This window comes from Gorilla gorilla, chromosome 16, assembly GCF_029281585.2.
Source record: "Gorilla gorilla gorilla isolate KB3781 chromosome 16, NHGRI_mGorGor1-v2.1_pri, whole genome shotgun sequence".
In the NCBI taxonomy this organism is placed as follows: Eukaryota; Metazoa; Chordata; class Mammalia; order Primates; family Hominidae; genus Gorilla; species Gorilla gorilla.
Genome location: NC_073240.2, coordinates 48571043 through 48587731, shown reverse-complemented (window position 1 = coordinate 48587731; position 16689 = coordinate 48571043). Strand labels below are relative to the sequence as shown.

The 16689-nt window shown below is 40.0% G+C and overlaps 1 protein-coding gene across 17 annotated transcripts in view; it reads right to left on the bottom strand.

The window, feature by feature from the left end:
• SEMA6D (semaphorin 6D) overlaps positions 1-16689 on the bottom strand; it is a 590270-nt gene that overhangs the window by 6799 nt on the left and 566782 nt on the right. For 6 of the 17 annotated variants that reach the window (XM_055362500.2, XM_055362505.2, XM_055362501.2 and 3 more), the window contains 16 exons: positions 7528-7690; positions 7015-7126; positions 6393-6453; positions 6210-6272; positions 5999-6100; positions 5679-5769; positions 5111-5230; positions 4324-4412; positions 3362-3579; positions 3124-3255; positions 2625-2780; positions 2367-2540; positions 1415-1555; positions 1242-1319; positions 741-841; positions 325-381 (listed from right to left, as the gene is read on the bottom strand). In XM_055362500.2, coding sequence (XP_055218475.2) covers positions 325-381; positions 741-841; positions 1242-1319; positions 1415-1555; positions 2367-2540; positions 2625-2780; positions 3124-3255; positions 3362-3579; positions 4324-4412; positions 5111-5230; positions 5679-5769; positions 5999-6100; positions 6210-6272; positions 6393-6453; positions 7015-7126; positions 7528-7636 — 1804 coding nt within the window. In that variant the 5' untranslated portion in view covers positions 7637-7690. The remainder of the gene's footprint in view (positions 1-324; positions 382-740; positions 842-1241; positions 1320-1414; positions 1556-2366; positions 2541-2624; positions 2781-3123; positions 3256-3361; positions 3580-4323; positions 4413-5110; positions 5231-5678; positions 5770-5998; positions 6101-6209; positions 6273-6392; positions 6454-7014; positions 7127-7527; positions 7691-16689) is intronic. The other 11 variants (XM_004056138.5, XM_055362507.2, XM_004056139.5 and 8 more) reach the window with 3 other exon arrangements.

Here is a 16689-nt window from a genome sequence, read left to right as displayed (position 1 = left end):
GATGACCAGAAGAAACATTCACAACGCAAAGAGGTGAGAAAGAAGAAAGCTTGGGTGGGCGTGCGTGCAGCTGGAATGCAGTCTATGTTAGCCCATTTAAATTTTCTTAAAGGATGTGGCTTGGTCAATGATGAAGTGTTAACATGCTATACAAGGGTGAAGTGCTCAATAAGAAAAGTCTTTTGGTACCATCAGTGGGAATATGAGTCAAAGCGGAAAAATGAAGGGCTGCCAAACTGCGCAAAAGGAGGGGAGAAGGGGCTGAAAATGCTGAACTGAAGGAAAGAAAAGGTTGTTAATTCAAAAAAATTAAAAAAAACTAACCAGATGTTGGACCGCCAAATATTTTGTAATCTGGTGTAGTTGAAGTAGGCAAAATTTCTAAAAGAATTAAAGGAACAAGTAATCAGTGAAAAGTAACCAAAAGAAAGCAAAAATTTATGAATTCCAATTAACTAAAAAAGTAAAAAAAAAAAAGACTATAAATTAAAAAGATTAACCTACTGGTTAGACTACCTCTCTCTAGATTTCCTACAAAATTGTAAATGGTGAAGGAAAAAAAAAGTAAGCCTCTTTTCTAATTTATCCCCATGACCAAACAGCTCAGCTTTTGCGAAGTTTAAGTTAAATGCTAGGTGGTATGTGTCCTGAGTCATTAAAAAGACTGATTGTAAAATAATGTCCACGTGCAAATGTGGTCAAAAAGAAGCTCCAGGTGGGAATGGAAGATTCTGTCTTACCATGGCAGTCCCCTAGATGAGCTGTGTTGCCGAATTCTGTGTCTTGTTCATATCCTTCAGCACTGTGGTTATGGAAAGCAAAGAAGTCTTCGGTTAACAGCCTTCATAGGAACACAAGTGACAACCAGAGCAGAACCAAGAACACAGACTGATTAGTAAGAATGGGCAGAGAGAAAAAAAAAAGCAACATTTTAACATAACTTGCTAAAATGACTATTTCTGTTAAAAACTGGTGAACTAGAATGCTTAAGAGAACAGAAGAGAATTGGTTTTTTCTCTCCATCCATTTCCCTTAAGTATTATTAGGTCTACCATTTCCCTTAAGTATTATTATTCCCTTCCTTCTCACGTCTCCTGGTTTTCGTTTTCCTGTTTCTCCCATAACAAAAAAAAAAAAAAAAAAAAAGAAAAGTAGTATAATTGGAAGTTTTCTGCAATTTCTAGCTTTAGAGACCCTGGAGAGGATAGTTCATCCTAGCTCATGTGACAAAGTATACTTACAGCATCCCTGGGGTCACTCTACCACAGGATCCCTGGCTTAACCAGCCACAATACGGGTCACGAGATGCAATACAAGACCTGTGTAAAACCAAACAGAATGTAACTTGGATTTTCTCATCATCAAAGGTTTCGATACTGCAAGACCCAGGGTAAGTAAAGAAACACGAGCTTACTTTTTACATGATCCATAACGCTCACAGCGACTGAGGGGGATGCGGATAATGCAGCTAGAGAACGCCACATATAAAGCGTGGTGATCTTTATCCAACTGTAATGAGATGACCTTTTTGTCTTCCTCATTCTCAGCATTGCACCTATTTTGTGGGATACATTTTGAAGCCATATGTTTAGTCAGTCAAGTGTGGTTTGCTTTAGCAATTACTGAGACCTGGGAAATCATAAGGAATATTCTTGGTAACAAACCAGGCAAGTACATAGTTTGGGAAATAATAATTATGTGATTCATCTTCTACTTCTCTGCATGGTTGGTTAAATTTCAGGCTGGACAAAGGGTTTTTAAACATTGCTTTCCTGTTATGATGATAGAAGTGAATTGCATTTGCGAAGGCCACATTTGACTACAGAAATAAAAAGGATCGTGCTTTAATGCATATAAATTTTCCTGTGTTAGATGGTTCTGGTTCTCTCCTTAGTCCCCTTGGCTCCATTTCTCTCTTCTATTTTTTATTTGTTTTTTTTTAAATGGTCTAAATATTCTCTTACATATTAAAGATAGGAAGGAAATACTTAACTAGTACTATATTCTGTGTATGTATGTCCATGTATATTTGTGTGTGTGTGTATGCAAGCTCACAACTGTCTGCTGCATGTAGCATCTTGGAATATATCTGCAAGATAAGACAGGTGCTGTTAAAATGTTCTCATATTCTACAGGTGAAAAACAAGGGCTGCATTATTTTTAAACTCACCAACTGTTCACCCCCCTTGCCCTAGCAGGCTCGGGAAAAAAACAAACCCAAGATTTATTTCAATGAGAAAAAAAACACAAAACACTATTATGCCAAACCACTGCTAATTTAGAGGACCAAAAGGACATGACTAGATGAAATACATGCCGAAAATTTCTGAGCAGTGCTGAAGGGCGTTCTCGTAACATATACCTACTTTGCATGGTTGTAGGCTTCAATCTCTTCCAGTAATACGCTGTCGTTCAAAGAGAAAGGACTGGTCTTTGCCAGAACTTTAAGTACCACGCCAGCTTCAGAGCCAACAAAGATGACTGTGTAGTTCTGATAGGGTCCGGCTGAATGGTCCACTGCGATGGCCGTCAGTCTGTACCTACGAGAGGAGGCGGCACAGATCAGAAGGCCAATGGGCAGAGAAAACATTGAATAGGAAGCAGTGTTTCACACACAATCTCACCTGACCCGAGTCTTTGTGAACCAGGGCTCATCGGCAATGGGTGGAACGGCAGAGTCCATCAGGGGATGAGATTTGATGAATGACAGAGTTTCATCCGGGAAATCGATGGAGGTTTTATACGCTTCGGCAAGGCCGTGTTTTGCACAACAGCCAGGCCTGAAAGGAAAACAGCGTTATTTTATGCTCTCGGCTGCCCCTGCCACACCATGTACTGTATCTAAGGAATAAGTGTATATTCTCAGAGAAGAGGTCAAGGGAGGAAGGAGAATGAGTGAAACTAAAGGAGCGATGCTATGCCCCTGAATTCAATGGGTTCTCCATTCACACTCATGGGCTTGCAGGTCATAAGGCTATGTCTGCTGGCTCTGTCTGAGACGCTGCAGAGAGAGGGACCCCTTCCTGGTGTGTGATGTTGGCCAAGCTGCTCCCTGAGGAGGGATGCTTCCAATGACCGGAGGGTTTTGTTCAAGACAAAACCCTTTTCTACTTTTTTATTTACCTTGGCTTTGGGACTTTGTCTTCGGGAACTGCTGTCCAAACAGAATCTGGAGTTTTCTGTTCCTTAAACCGTCCTTTGAATACTTTTTCAATGTCATCCATGCTGAATGCACAGACAGCAGAACCAGGGATGCTGAAAAGGAAGAAAATCATCAGGAAGAGGCTGGCAACATGGAGCCTGTCTTGGTTCTGACAGGCATGTAGAGAATATCTTTGCAGTGCCGGGGTTCTGCTCTCACCTATTGAGCTGTGTGGTAAACACCCCGACCACAGTGGGGATGCCATTGATTTGTATTATGTCTGTAATAGACTGCAGAACATCAAAGTAGAAAAACGAATCTCCAGGGACAGAACAGTTCAGCCGAGCCTTCAGAAATGAAGTCCAGTGTTTCTCCAGGACCCGCTGGGAGCCACCCATGTCGTTTTTACATATGCGGGCCACGCGGGAATACACAGCCTGCCCAACGGACAGAAGCAAAGCAATGGGGTTATGAGCACGGAAAGGAATGGAAACAAAATGATACTGTTTAAGGGAGGGACAAAAAATACTAAAGATACATCTGGTTCAAAAGAATCTAGCAGTCTTCTCTCTAGGGGTCTGTTCAGTAAGAAGGTAAACTAGATTCACCTGTGGGGGAAAAAAGAGCCACTTTCCTGTTTTGTTAAGCATGCTTCCCAAGAAGTGAGCTGTCTATCTGCCTTGCTGAATGAAAACCATCCCTGCACTTGGTCTCCAACTTTGCTTCCTGTATTGTTAATGAAACATGTCATCTTTCAACTTGGCATAGAAGGGGTTGCAATACTTTAAAATCACACGGGCTTTCACTGAAACACTAAAAATTGAATGGGGTCGCTACTTTCTATCCTGTCTTTTGACGCTGAGAAAGAATAGACTATCAGTGGTTTTCTAAAGAGTAAAAAAAGCATCCGTAGCTCAAGGGTACCTGTAGAACACTCTCTGTGGCTGCAGGAAAAAACGAAACCTTCTCAAAACTCAAGGCTGCTGTTCCCACTCAGGTTATTGTTCAGATGTTTTCCAGCAATTATTCTCATGATAAGCAACCCACCTCTCTGCAGTTGGCCCTATGTATACTGAATTGAGAGCTGGAAAACATGCCAAGTGAGCATCCTTAACTCTATCACAGTGGTCTCAATTTCATGCAGTACAAGTCCACAATTCAAGCCAAATGCATATACTTGCCTTGCCTAAATTATTATGTTCAACAGCGATTTCTCGAAAGAAGAAATAGACATAGTTTCCATATTCTATGGCATGAAGAAAGTGTGGCTCTGAAAGAAAAATTAAAAACAAACTGGTTCCTAAAGGATAATTCAATTAGCATAAGACCCCGACTGCAAAGCATGACTGACAGATGTTGCACAGTTACATTCAAGCCAACAAGAACTCCAATCTGCCAATGACTTTGAGGAGTCCCAGTATGGGTGTGTTCAAGCTTCAGGGAACCCGTCATCTCTAAAGTCAGCTAATGGACTGTAAAAAGACCTACAGGGAACTGAACTACAGCAAAGGTCTTTGTTTCAACAGATTTATTCATTAACCTATTTAACTAGGGAAGAAAACCTCTTATATTGAAAATAAAAAATCTTGATTTCTAGACTCTGAAGAACAAAATGGCTCTCATACGGACTAATCGATTCTCACTGGTAAGTTTCCAAGATGGGTAGATGGCAAGTAGTAGTATGTGCATTTAGAAAGTTAGACAAATTGGCACACACAGAGATGAAATCTCCCCCCCCTTTTTTTTGAGGTCACCTAGGATAAACACCTGGATGAACTTACTCTCCTGACATGGCTACCAGCCTCCTCATTCCCTGTCAATGCTCCTGTTCACAATCAAAGCAGTGTGTACTTGTTCTAAATAAACAATATAAAGTCATGCGCAGAACCTCTTGATGGCCGTGGCTGCTGTCCCCACTTGGGCCATCCACTATCCTGGTGACCCCACGACACTGCTCTTCAAAGGTACCTTTTATCCATTTGGAATCATATTTTATTGTGCGAAGGGCAGATCCATCACCCATGCTTCGATAAATAACGGCATCGCTGGCCAAGAAGTCAGCCACTGTGGCAGAATACAGCTTCCCATCTGAAACCAAAGTTATAATTTTGGTAAGATAACCATAATTATCCTACAGTGTGTTAGCTGTGGCAGCGTGTTATGCCCTTTGGAGCGCTCTCACCGGTATTACCATTATCTATACAAATAGGGCTACACCTGATTCTCACCATCAACATGTGACAGGTCAGCCATGATATTATCTAATTTTACAGGGATCTAGGCATCAAAAAGTTAAGCAACTTATTTGGGGCCACTGGCCTAGTTAACAACATGGTGTCATAATACTTACAGTGTGCACTGAAATATCCTTGCCCTTAATTTCTTCTTTTTTTGGAAATTTGTGCATAGATTTTAGCCTTTCGAACACTTAGATCAAGGTGGGTATCCAAGTTATTAACTTTTACTCTTCCATTAAATTCCTTTTTCACCTTCAATGTCATTAATCATTTATATTCATTACGCTAAAGGATCTTACCAGCAAAGAGGGCAACATTGGTTTGTCTGGCATCAAATGGGCATCTTGCCAGGCCACTAATTTCTTCCCCATCATATTCTAAGGTACTCAACTACAAAAGAAAAGTAAATAGCCAGTGTCATATCTATTCAACGTGCCCGTTTGAAGGCAATACTATTTTATTTGTATTAAAATTCCATTTGAAGAATTCTGTCTTTATTCTTTCATAGCACTAGAGATAAAACAAATTACTGGAAAGCAGAAAGATTTCAACTCTAACAGCATACCAGTGAAGGGAGAAAAGTTGATCAAAAGAAGCATATCACATAAAATATACTTACCCTGTAGTATCTACACATGGGATTGAATGCATTGGTACCACAAACAAAAACCATCTCATCGTTTCTTGGAACAAATACTTTGATAAAGTTGTGGCATTCATCCTAAAGAAAGTAGTAGTTACATTAATATTAGACATTTGAACATGCTGGCACTGTGGTATCAAGCCCACAGAAAGACTAAATCTAGCAGACATTTGTCTGTTTAACTCACTTTATGCTTGCCTTTCATAGCACAGTTTTCTCGATCCTGTTGTCTTGATCGCCATGTCAGTTTCTGTATTAATCAAGCAAAACCAAAGCAGTTTTTAACTGCGAACATTTTTGGGGGAGGCAGTGGGAAAATTAATCAGGTTCAGAGGGAATGTAAATAAATTTGCCAACTACAGTTGCTCACCTTGTTTGGTATTACTTCTGTTTTGGGCATTTCATTTAAGTTTACTGTATAAACTTGATCCCTGTTGGAAATAAGGCAATAAAACATATCACGTGAATACATAAAAATGTTAAGCTGCTTCCTTTTTTATTTTTACAGATCTGCCTTTATTGTGTTTTAGAGATCATCTGGATTTTCTCTGTCTCAAACAAAGTCAACAAAGAGTACTTTTTCATTAGTGAGATGCTTTTATATATCACTGTAGTCAGAGAGCAAAGAAAGCTCTTCTCTCCAGGCATGGGTCAAACTGCTACTTGGTATTAGCATAGACATATTTCTAATATTTGCTTGAATAATTCTAAGTTAAAAATGCATAAAGAAAGGTTTTTTTTTCCCCCTGCTGCTTTAGGAAAAAAGAATGGTGTATGATTTCTTGATGGCAGTAATAAAATAGCACCGCTGAAAGCTTGAGCTCTGTGTTTTGTTCCTGGTACACAACACTGACTCTTCTCAGTGAATATTTCTGGCTACTTGCAATTTTTGATCACAATCACATATTAGTTTTTCATGAACTAGACACATTAATGCAAGCACCACAAGAGAAAAGAATTTTAATCTAATAAACCAATGAGAGGAAAATTACCTGCCAGCAATATAAAGTGTGTCTCGAATTTTCAACATCAGCTGAAAGTCCAGCCTGTGCTGCGATTCATTGCCTGAAGGGCGTCCTCTAAAAACCGGATATTGCCTTGAATCTGCAAGTAAAAATGGGCTAAACCATCATTCAGGATTATGGAGCTGAGGGATCAATAAACAGCATTGATTAGCTGTATATACTTGTTGTAGACGGGTTTTAACTAAATTCCTCTCTTAAGGTCTTGAATATAAATGAATAAAAGGCAGTGAATGTCAGCAAATGGTCTTTTTCTTTTAACTCAAAATATATAACCTATATACAGGTTGCTGTAGAAAAGCACCCAACAAAACTGCCCCGTTTTCTCCAAACGCTAGGAAATGATTACTGATAAACTCAGATGCAAATTCAAGGTTAAGACATAAAAAATCTCTGCCTCTTTCTGAAAATGAACATGCTTACAGAATGAAAAACAGAAAAGCTTCCTTCTCAGAATAGAAGACTGTTCTTGAGACGACTTACAGTGATAGTCGACAGTATTAAGGGGTTCATCATCTTCAGGAAAGCTGACTGCCCTCAACTGGGAAACTATCAGCAGCAGTATGTAGGCACAAAGCAGGAAGACCCTCATGGTGGGCCAAGGTGAAGTCAGGGTGGCCCCTGCTCAGAAATGCCACTGAGCTACCTGGAAAACAGAAGCAGTTTGGAAAGATCTCTATGCTGCAATGAAGCGGTTTTCTTGTTTGTTAATCAGCTCAGTTTTCACCATCAGCTCCCTCCAAAGCCCCTCTCCCACCAGGAATGCTGGCAGTGGTAGATCAGGTATCGCCAAAAACACAGGCAAAAGATGGCAACATGCCAGGCCTGATTAAAGCATCTGGTTGAGCATTATTGAAGTTTTCAGCAAATTCACAAGAATTTTGGAGGTAATTGTATGTCATCACAGCAGAGCCACCAGAACCATGAGCAGAAATGCTAGCTGCTGACTTGGCGAGAAGATGGGCAAAGTTGGGATAAGAATTTTAATTAAATTCCAATCCTCTTCCCTTCCCCCAGTCCTGAAATATATCTAATACAGCTTGTCTCTGCCCCGCATAAAATGCTCAAGCTGCCTCAAAAATAGCCAGAGGGCTGATGATCCTGTCATAATCTCTCCTTAGCTCTTTGCTTATGGTGTTGCCAAATTCCCAGCATTACCCAAGTATTAGCCCCAAATTCTTAAGTCGAGTATTTCCCTATGCTTACTACGACCAACGTGGAGACAATGACACGAATGACCCTGAATCAGGGTGAAAGGGAATTAAAAGAAATACAATGATTTCATGATAACCAATCAAGCAAAGCAAGGCAGGGATGAAGTGGCACAGCTGACACCAGGCCACCAGGGAAGTCTACGTTTTTACATAAAACCATTTGGACACAAACCAATACCCTAAGTACACCGGTCCTTTTAGCTTTATTGAACTTCAGAGCTGTGGGGGTCCTTAGGGACCATCTAGTCCAACCCCCTCATTTTTCAGATGAAAATCCAAGGGCCAAAAAAATTAAAGGACTCACTGAATTGTGTGGAGCTAGTTAAGGCAAGATTGGAGTCCAGACTCACATAATCTGGGTCCCTGTCCAGGCTCTTTTCACCAAATGGAAAGGAGAACATAAATGACTGGATTTTTGTCCTTCAAATATAGAGCATTACAAAAAACTTTTTGGGGAAATGGATATATTCATCATTTTTATTGAAGTGATGTTTCATAGGTGTTAAATTTAATCAAATTGTACATTAAATACATGCAGTTTATTACATATCAATACCTCAATAAAGCTATCAAAACACAGCATTAATTGCATTATAGTAACAGTAAAAAATTTAAAAGATCTTTAAATGTTATTAGCTTATTAAAAAGATGAATTAGGGCCCTGTTGGGTCAATGAGATGGATATTTTTGTGAAGTTGTAAGTGTTCTACTTCGCAACAATAACACCCTTCCCTCAACCAAAACTGTCACTTCCAGCTACTGTTCTGAACAACAAAACATTTAGCTTTATCCTCAGTCTTACATATCTAAGAACTTTAGGAGAGATCATGAGAGTCACTGCAAATTCCAGGGGAGTCCAACCACTAAACCACGTGTTTACTGTACCTTTTTTATGGACTTCAGGTGAAGTACACAGATATGCATGCTATTCAATGCTCTAAATATGTGTCTAACTAAAGTACAAGTCAAGTATATGTGAGTTTTAGAGTCCCAGTTTTTCAAAAAGAGAATAATATATTGCAGCAGTTTTTTTCGTGGATGATCAATCCAGCAGTAAGTTCACATGTTTAAACTGTCTTACAAAAAGCAGGTGGAATGGAAACTGTGCTGGCATCATTTTGTACTAAAGTTAAAAGAGTATGGACTTTGGAGTCAGTATGACTTGTGCATGGATGAAATTATACCACATATTAGCGAGTTGGCCTGGGAACGTTCCTTCAATCTCTTTGAGCATTAGTTTCTTTATCTGTAAAATATGGATAATAGCACCTTCTCAGAATGAAAAGGAAGCAAATGCCTGGTACATAGGAAATTCTGAGAAAAGTTAGACCTCTCTACCCATTTCCTACTGGAGAATCCTGGGTATGACCAGATTGACTTTAAGAGTCTCATAAGGGCCTGGGGAAAAGATATCCTAAAATATTAAGGTTATTTGGCCAGTTATTTTTCACAACTAGTTACTTTAAAGCACTAAAGGACTACTTATAGAATAAATTTTACAACTTGTGCCTATGTATTGGACCTGGAAAATAAAGTAACATAACAAAACAAAACAAAAAAGCAATCACCAACAATCCTACTATCCTACCTCAACAACCACAATGATTTGGTTCTAGTTTTTTACTACATCTACATGGTTTCCATTGTGCTGACAAGATGGTTTCGCGTTTACCTCTTCTTCTGAAGCAGTGTCTTCTTATCTTGCTTTTCCATACTATTCTGATCACTTATAAAGACCTTCTAAAGTTGTAGTATAAAAGTATAAAATGTTGCCTTAAGAACTAGATCCTGCTTTGACACCAGTCCCAAATATCATCCTCTAGATAGAAAATCACCAAATCTTTCTGCTGGATATCAGGAAAAATAATTAGAAATACCAATTAATCCCAAAGAAGTGTAGAAACATCTGCATTAAAACAAAAAGATCGTTCTGTGTCTCTTTCTCCTCCATGACAGGTAACTGAATGGTTCACATCAGGTAAGCAGAACATCCATGTCCCAGACAGCAGGGCGGGGAGGAGCCCTCACCAGGAAGAGTGTCTCTCAGCTGTGATCCCAGCACTGGGGCTGAGGATGGAATCACTGCTGACTCACTAGCAAGCATCAAGCTGCTGGCTGAGCTATCATTTCCTATAACTCATTCATCTGACACTGCAGAAAGCAATTTCTCCCCATGCCCCACCCCCTACCACTCTAATCCTCCCAAAATAAAGCTCTACCACTAACTGCTTCCTGTCTCTGCATAAAGCTGTATTTTTGAAAAAAAAAAAATACATTCAGACTTGCCATAGTAGTTATAAATGGAGGCATTTAATGTGATACATATTGCAAAGGCTGGGTGGGGGAGGGAAGAATCTGGAAATACCTGAAAGCAATGTACCAGGAAGGGGATGTCTTTGCATGTAAACCCCTCAGACTACTTAGCTCTGACTTTACATAAGAAGATATATCAGGAGTCCAGGGGTCAGTGAAATCATACTAGTTATGCTGAAAAAGGGCAGGCCAAGTAGCAGGATGAAATGTTGGAAAAAAACATGGATCTTGAGATTAGAAAAATCTGAGTTCAAACTTGCTTGTGCCATTTACTTCCTGGCTCTTGGGCCCTGTTTAAATTGACTTTATCTCTTTAAGCCTCAGTTTCATCAAATGTAAAATGGGAATAATTATCTTTATTACTTCATAAGCTCTGTTTAGGATTAAATGAGATAATCAGTATGAGGCATCTAACACAGAGCCTGCTCCGCAGTAAATCTTTAGTAAATTTTAACGAATATCATCATGTCTATTCTGGTTACATCTTGTCTGGCAAAAAGGTGGAAAAAAAAAGCAATGTTCATTCCTTCATCTTGTACAACTATTTGCTAAACTGTTTATGTATACCGTCCAAACAATGACAGGGGCATTCTTAGAGGATAAGGCACACCTTCACAGATGTACAGGCCTCCAAAAAAGAGGAAACCATCTTCCTTACATGCAAGCTTAGGGTAAAGAACATTCCTACATGAAGTCATTCCTGTTTGTGACACAGTCAGACAGCCAGGATGCCTGACTAGCTATGTTTATTCAGTTTTTGGTATTTTATATGAACTTCTCCCATACATTCCTAATGTTAAATACTAAATATGATGAGGAAAGCTCTTAATGGGAGTTCAGAGCTGCCAGAACAACCAGGGCGTGAGTGACAGGATACTTGGGAGAAGGGAGGTACATGAAGCTTAGCACCATACTCAGCATTTGATTTTACCTTATGGAGACTTGATGATTTTACATAATATTTATACTTATATTATTATACATAATATATTGTTATATTTATATTATATATTGTTATATTTTTATAATTTTATATTTGCTAATTTCATATAGCTTAAGGCTCTATAAAAATGAGAGTATAGCTATAAAGAAAAGTCAAATTTCTGGCAGTCACAAGTTTAGGTCCCACCAAGAAGGAAGAGTTCCAGTAAATAACCAAAGGCTATCATTTGGGCCTCTGACAAGCTACACTCTAGAAGAGGAGAAAAATGTGAGGTAAACCATGTTTTACAAAAGTTCCAATCCAATCCAATAAGCTAAGTCCCAGACTGAATGGATATAATCTCCCACTCTAGCTGCTTGCCAGAAAAGATAAGATTATACTTCTTTAGAAAAAGATAACATCATCCAGAGACTACAATTATTTACATACATTGCCCAACATTCAAGTAGAAATTATCAGAAATTCCAAAAACTGCAGCTAAGAGAGAGAGAAAAAAACACAATAGAAATAGGCCCACAAGTAACCCAGATATTAGAGTTACCAAACATACGTTTTGAAAATAACTGTGCTTTTTTTGTGCAAGAAAAAAAGATGACAAGATGGAGAATTTCACCAGAAAACTGGAAATCTATAAAAAAGAATTTAATAAAAATTCAACAACAAGGCTGGGCATGGTGGCTCACGCCTGTAATACTTTGGGAGGCCGAGGCGGGGGGATCATGAGGTCAGGAGTTTGAGATCAGCCTGACCAACATGGTGAAACCCTGTCTCTACTAAAAATACAACAATTAGCCAGGCATGGTGGTGCACACCTGTAATCCCAGCTACTCAGGAGGCTGAGGCAGGAGAATTACTTGAACCTGGGAGGCAGAGGTTGCAGTGAGCCAAGACTGCACCACTGAACTCCAGCCTAGGCGACAAAGCGAGACTCCATCTCAAAAGAAAAAAAAAAACAACAATAAAAAAGCACAATAAATAACACATCTTCTTAATAGATGTGTTTAGCAACATATTTGTCAGAGGTAAAGAGAAGATTAGTGAGTAAGAAGACAAACAAATAGAAATTATCAGACCGACATATGGAGAGCAAAAAGTTTGAAAGAAACAGACAAGAGAGTAAGAGACACAGAATTTTGTGAAAGAATTAACATACTGGAGTCCCTGAGACTGCAGAGAGAGAAATGGAGTAAAGCAATATTTGACAAGATAATGGCTGCACACATTTTCAAAACTGATATGATTATAAGCCACACATTCAAGAAATTCTAAGAAGTTCTAAATACAAGGAAATAAAGCTAGACACATCATAGTAAAAATGCTGAAACAAGGAAAATTTTAAAAAATATTACACACTAAGATACATTACCTTCCAAAAAGCAAGAAAAATATGGACAGCGGACTTATCAGTAGAAACAATGGAAGCCAGCAGACCATAGAATGACATTTTTAATTTGCTGAAAGAAAATAAATTTCCAGCCTAGAATTCTACAACCTGTAAAAATATTCTTCAAAAACGAAGGCAAAATAAGGATGTTTTAGACAAATAAAAACTCAGATTTGTTGTTCCAGATGCAAACTAAAAGAAATATTGAAGGAGAGTTCTTTAGGCAGGGGAATTTATAGGGAAGGTTAATGCAAATTTTTAAACTTTAAAAGAAAATTTATTTTGTATTTTTAGTAGAGGTGAGGTCTCACTATGTCGCCTAGGCTGGTCTCAAATTTCTGGCTTCAAGTGATTCTCTCACCTGGGCCTCCCAACGTGTTAGGATTACAGGCATGAGCCATCATATCTGGCCACAAGTTCTTGTTATGGTTATAGCATAGTAGCCAAATTTGAAATTAATGAATCCCAGATAGAGAAAGTGGTATATAGTCTTCGTCTCCCTGAAAACTAGATAGTTCAAAGGAAATTAGAATGTAGAAATGGGGCAGACCTACTTTATCGCTAGCCCAAAGAACCCAGAGAGATACCACGTTGATTTGAAAGCTATCCTCTAGCTCTCATCCCAAGATGCCACTATACAAAGAGTATCTGCTTAGACTCTCCTACTCCACCTGCCTCAGGATCTGAATGTGGAGTTGGTTCCTTTTAGTTTCCCGATGACTCTTCCAGACCTTGGGCCTCCACGATCTTACAAAAAGTCTTTGGTCGAAGTCCTACCCTTCCTCCTCTCTTTTACCTGATTGTCCCAGTCATTTCCTCTAGCTTTACGAAGACTTTACTAGCCTCAGCCCATGGTTCCACATGGAGACTTCAGCCTCAAAATCATAAAGCAATGCATTGTGTGCTCTGATGCTAACCTCTTGTTCTTCCAGCTTGCTCATACTGCTCTACTTTCTCATCAGGACCTTCAGCCCACTAACTGTTCTTTTCTGCTAGTCAGTCTTCTCTGATCTTGACATAACTCTTTATCCATCTTAAGTTGTCAATGGTCAATCATGTCCATTATTCTGCCTGTGCTCCTGACTGCCCCATCCTCTGTGTCCTTGTCAGCTTTTCTTGCAAAGTCTTAACCTTGGATGAACTCTGCCACTCACCTTCTGCACCTTCTCCAGAGCAGCTGAGCACTAGTTGAGACAAGCACACTCTAGGACAACTCGCTAGTAATGTAACAGAATTCTTTGTCATCAACTACAAATAGCATCAAAAACTCCATGGAGATCCTATGTTTCTCAATTAAATTAGACCACTCCCCAAATCCATAAATGTAAATTTCCCACTTTCCTCAAGGCCCTGATCTGCTATGTCTCCACACTCTGCTACTTACATTCCTCCCTCCTGCCCCACAGCTACTTCACATAGAATATGAAAGCTGTAACATGGGAGCTTCCTCAGTTTTCTCCTTTCCCATTGCCAAATACATCAAGTCTTTCCCATGTGCTTTTTTTTTTTTTTTTTTTTTTTTTGACAGTGTCTTGCTCTGTTTCCCAGGGTGGAGTGCAGTGGTGCAACCTTGGCTCACTGCAACCTCCACCTCCCAGGTTCAAGCAATTCTCCTGCCTCAGCCTCCAAAGTAGCTGGTATTACAGACGTGCACCACCACGTCCAGCTAATTTTTATACTTTTAGTAGAGGTGGGGTTTCATCATGTTGGCCAGGCTGGTCTCAAACTCCTGACCTCAAGTGATCTGTCCACCTCAGCCTCCCTAAATGCTGGGATTACAGGCGTGAGCCACTGTGCCCAGCCCCAATTTAAAGCAATTGGATTGCTTTAAATCCAATCCCTTCACTCTTTTCTGGAATAAAAAGACGTTGATTATATTTCTCTCTTTCTGGTATTTTCTGTAACTCTTAACCATTTAAGTACTGTCCATCAGTGCTGAAATTTGTCCATGTCTCCCTCATCACACACACAAAAGGAAAATACCTCCTGTAGCCCTGATCCCACTCAAGCTATCACCTGGGTCACTGCTCTTCACTGGCACTGAAAGAAACTTTGCTCTACTGCTATAATTTCCTCACCTCCTGCTCATTCTTCTACTTTCTGTGTTCTAGTTCCTCTGTCAGTAGAGACTGACGACCTACAAGTACCTAAAGGCAACGGACATTTTCCAGTCCTATTTCATTTGACTGCTCAGTAGCTTTAGAAGCAGTTGACAGTTCACAGCTTTTCCAAACACTGCCTTTCCTTGCTTTTCCTCATACCATATTCTTCTGATGGTTTACCCACCTCTCTGTCTGCCTGTTTGTTTCCCATTAGTTTTCTAGATACAACAAGAATGATCTTTTCAGAATATAAACCTAATCATGGCATCTCATAATCCTCCAGTAACCTTCTATCACTCCTGGGATGGAGCCCAAATCTTTTAAATGTGGCCTTCAAGGTTTTTCAGGTTCTGAGTCCTGCCCCATCTCACAAGGAGTCCTGTCTCACCTTGGGCCTCTATCCCTCTTGTGCTTCTACCACTCTGCCTCTGTTTTCAGCCCTGGAATATGTCATGTCATGCCACCTACCAAGCCTCGCTCCTCCTTTCCCTCTATGATGGCCCTTTCTGCCTCCCATCCTTGGGCTAGTTAAGTCCCCCTAATTTTTTAGAAAATAGGGAAGATTTTTTTTTCAGTCCCATGGGTCAAGTATATCTCACAGTTGTCAATTCCTAAGACAACTGTAAATCAACTGTGAATAAAGGAATAAGCAGAAGAATGAACCATGTGTCCTGAATCACCACATCCCCGCTGAATCTCTTAGCGCAAGGTTAGCATTTTGGACTCCAGTTTAATTTAGATTGATTTAGTACCACTAAACAAACAAGAGAGGGCAGCAGACCCAGGGGGGATGGGCCCCTGGGGCTTCCACTTCCTAAGAGCATGGACTTTTTCTGCTGAGAATGCTGTAACTAAAAGAAGAAGAGGGGGTGGAACTAGACCTGTGGCACAAAGAGCACCATTCACTCTGTAGTCTATGACATTTCAGGGGCACTGCTCTTACTGTAGTCAATGAGAATGATGGTACCTGGCGTCACAGGAATTATCCATTTACCAACTATGGGTCATGAGAGCCCCAAGAGACTAAACAAAAAAGGAGCAGTGGGTTTAGGTAAGTTGAGAGAGAGCAAAGAGAAGCAACTTGATTGCTATACCTTGGAGCCTATCAAGACAAGGAGGGTTGTAATTGAAGATCAATTATAAAAGGGAGGTTTAGGTTTATATAGCATTCATGTGCCTAGATTCTAAGCAGTGTGTTCTGGGCAGGGCTTTAGATCTTAATGACCACCGTCAGTATTTAATCAGAATGGTATGACAGCTTGGCTGACACCACAAGCTTTGGAATATAAGAAGGTCATATCCACTGAACTGCAGGCCTTCTTTCACCTTCCATGTGTGGTAAGAAGACTAGATTATTAATCATCACTATATATACAGATTCCAGGAGACCCCAAAGTAGAGCTGGGGCAGGCTACTCTGGGCCCTTCTGAAAAGCATGGGTGCTCCTTGCCTCCAGGCTCACCAAGTAACTCTTGGCTGATGTGGTGTTTTCAAGGAGCAGAGGCTTTTTCATTTAAGGAATCGCTACTGCTACCCCACCCTCCACCTCATGCATGCAGGTTCTGTGTGCAGGTGCCACATCTGAACAAATAAATACATCCTCTCTTGCCGTTGGCCATGAGGAGATTGCTGAAAGGCCCCGACTCTAAGACCCTTCCTCCTTCTAGGAATGTGGGTTCCCAGGTTAGA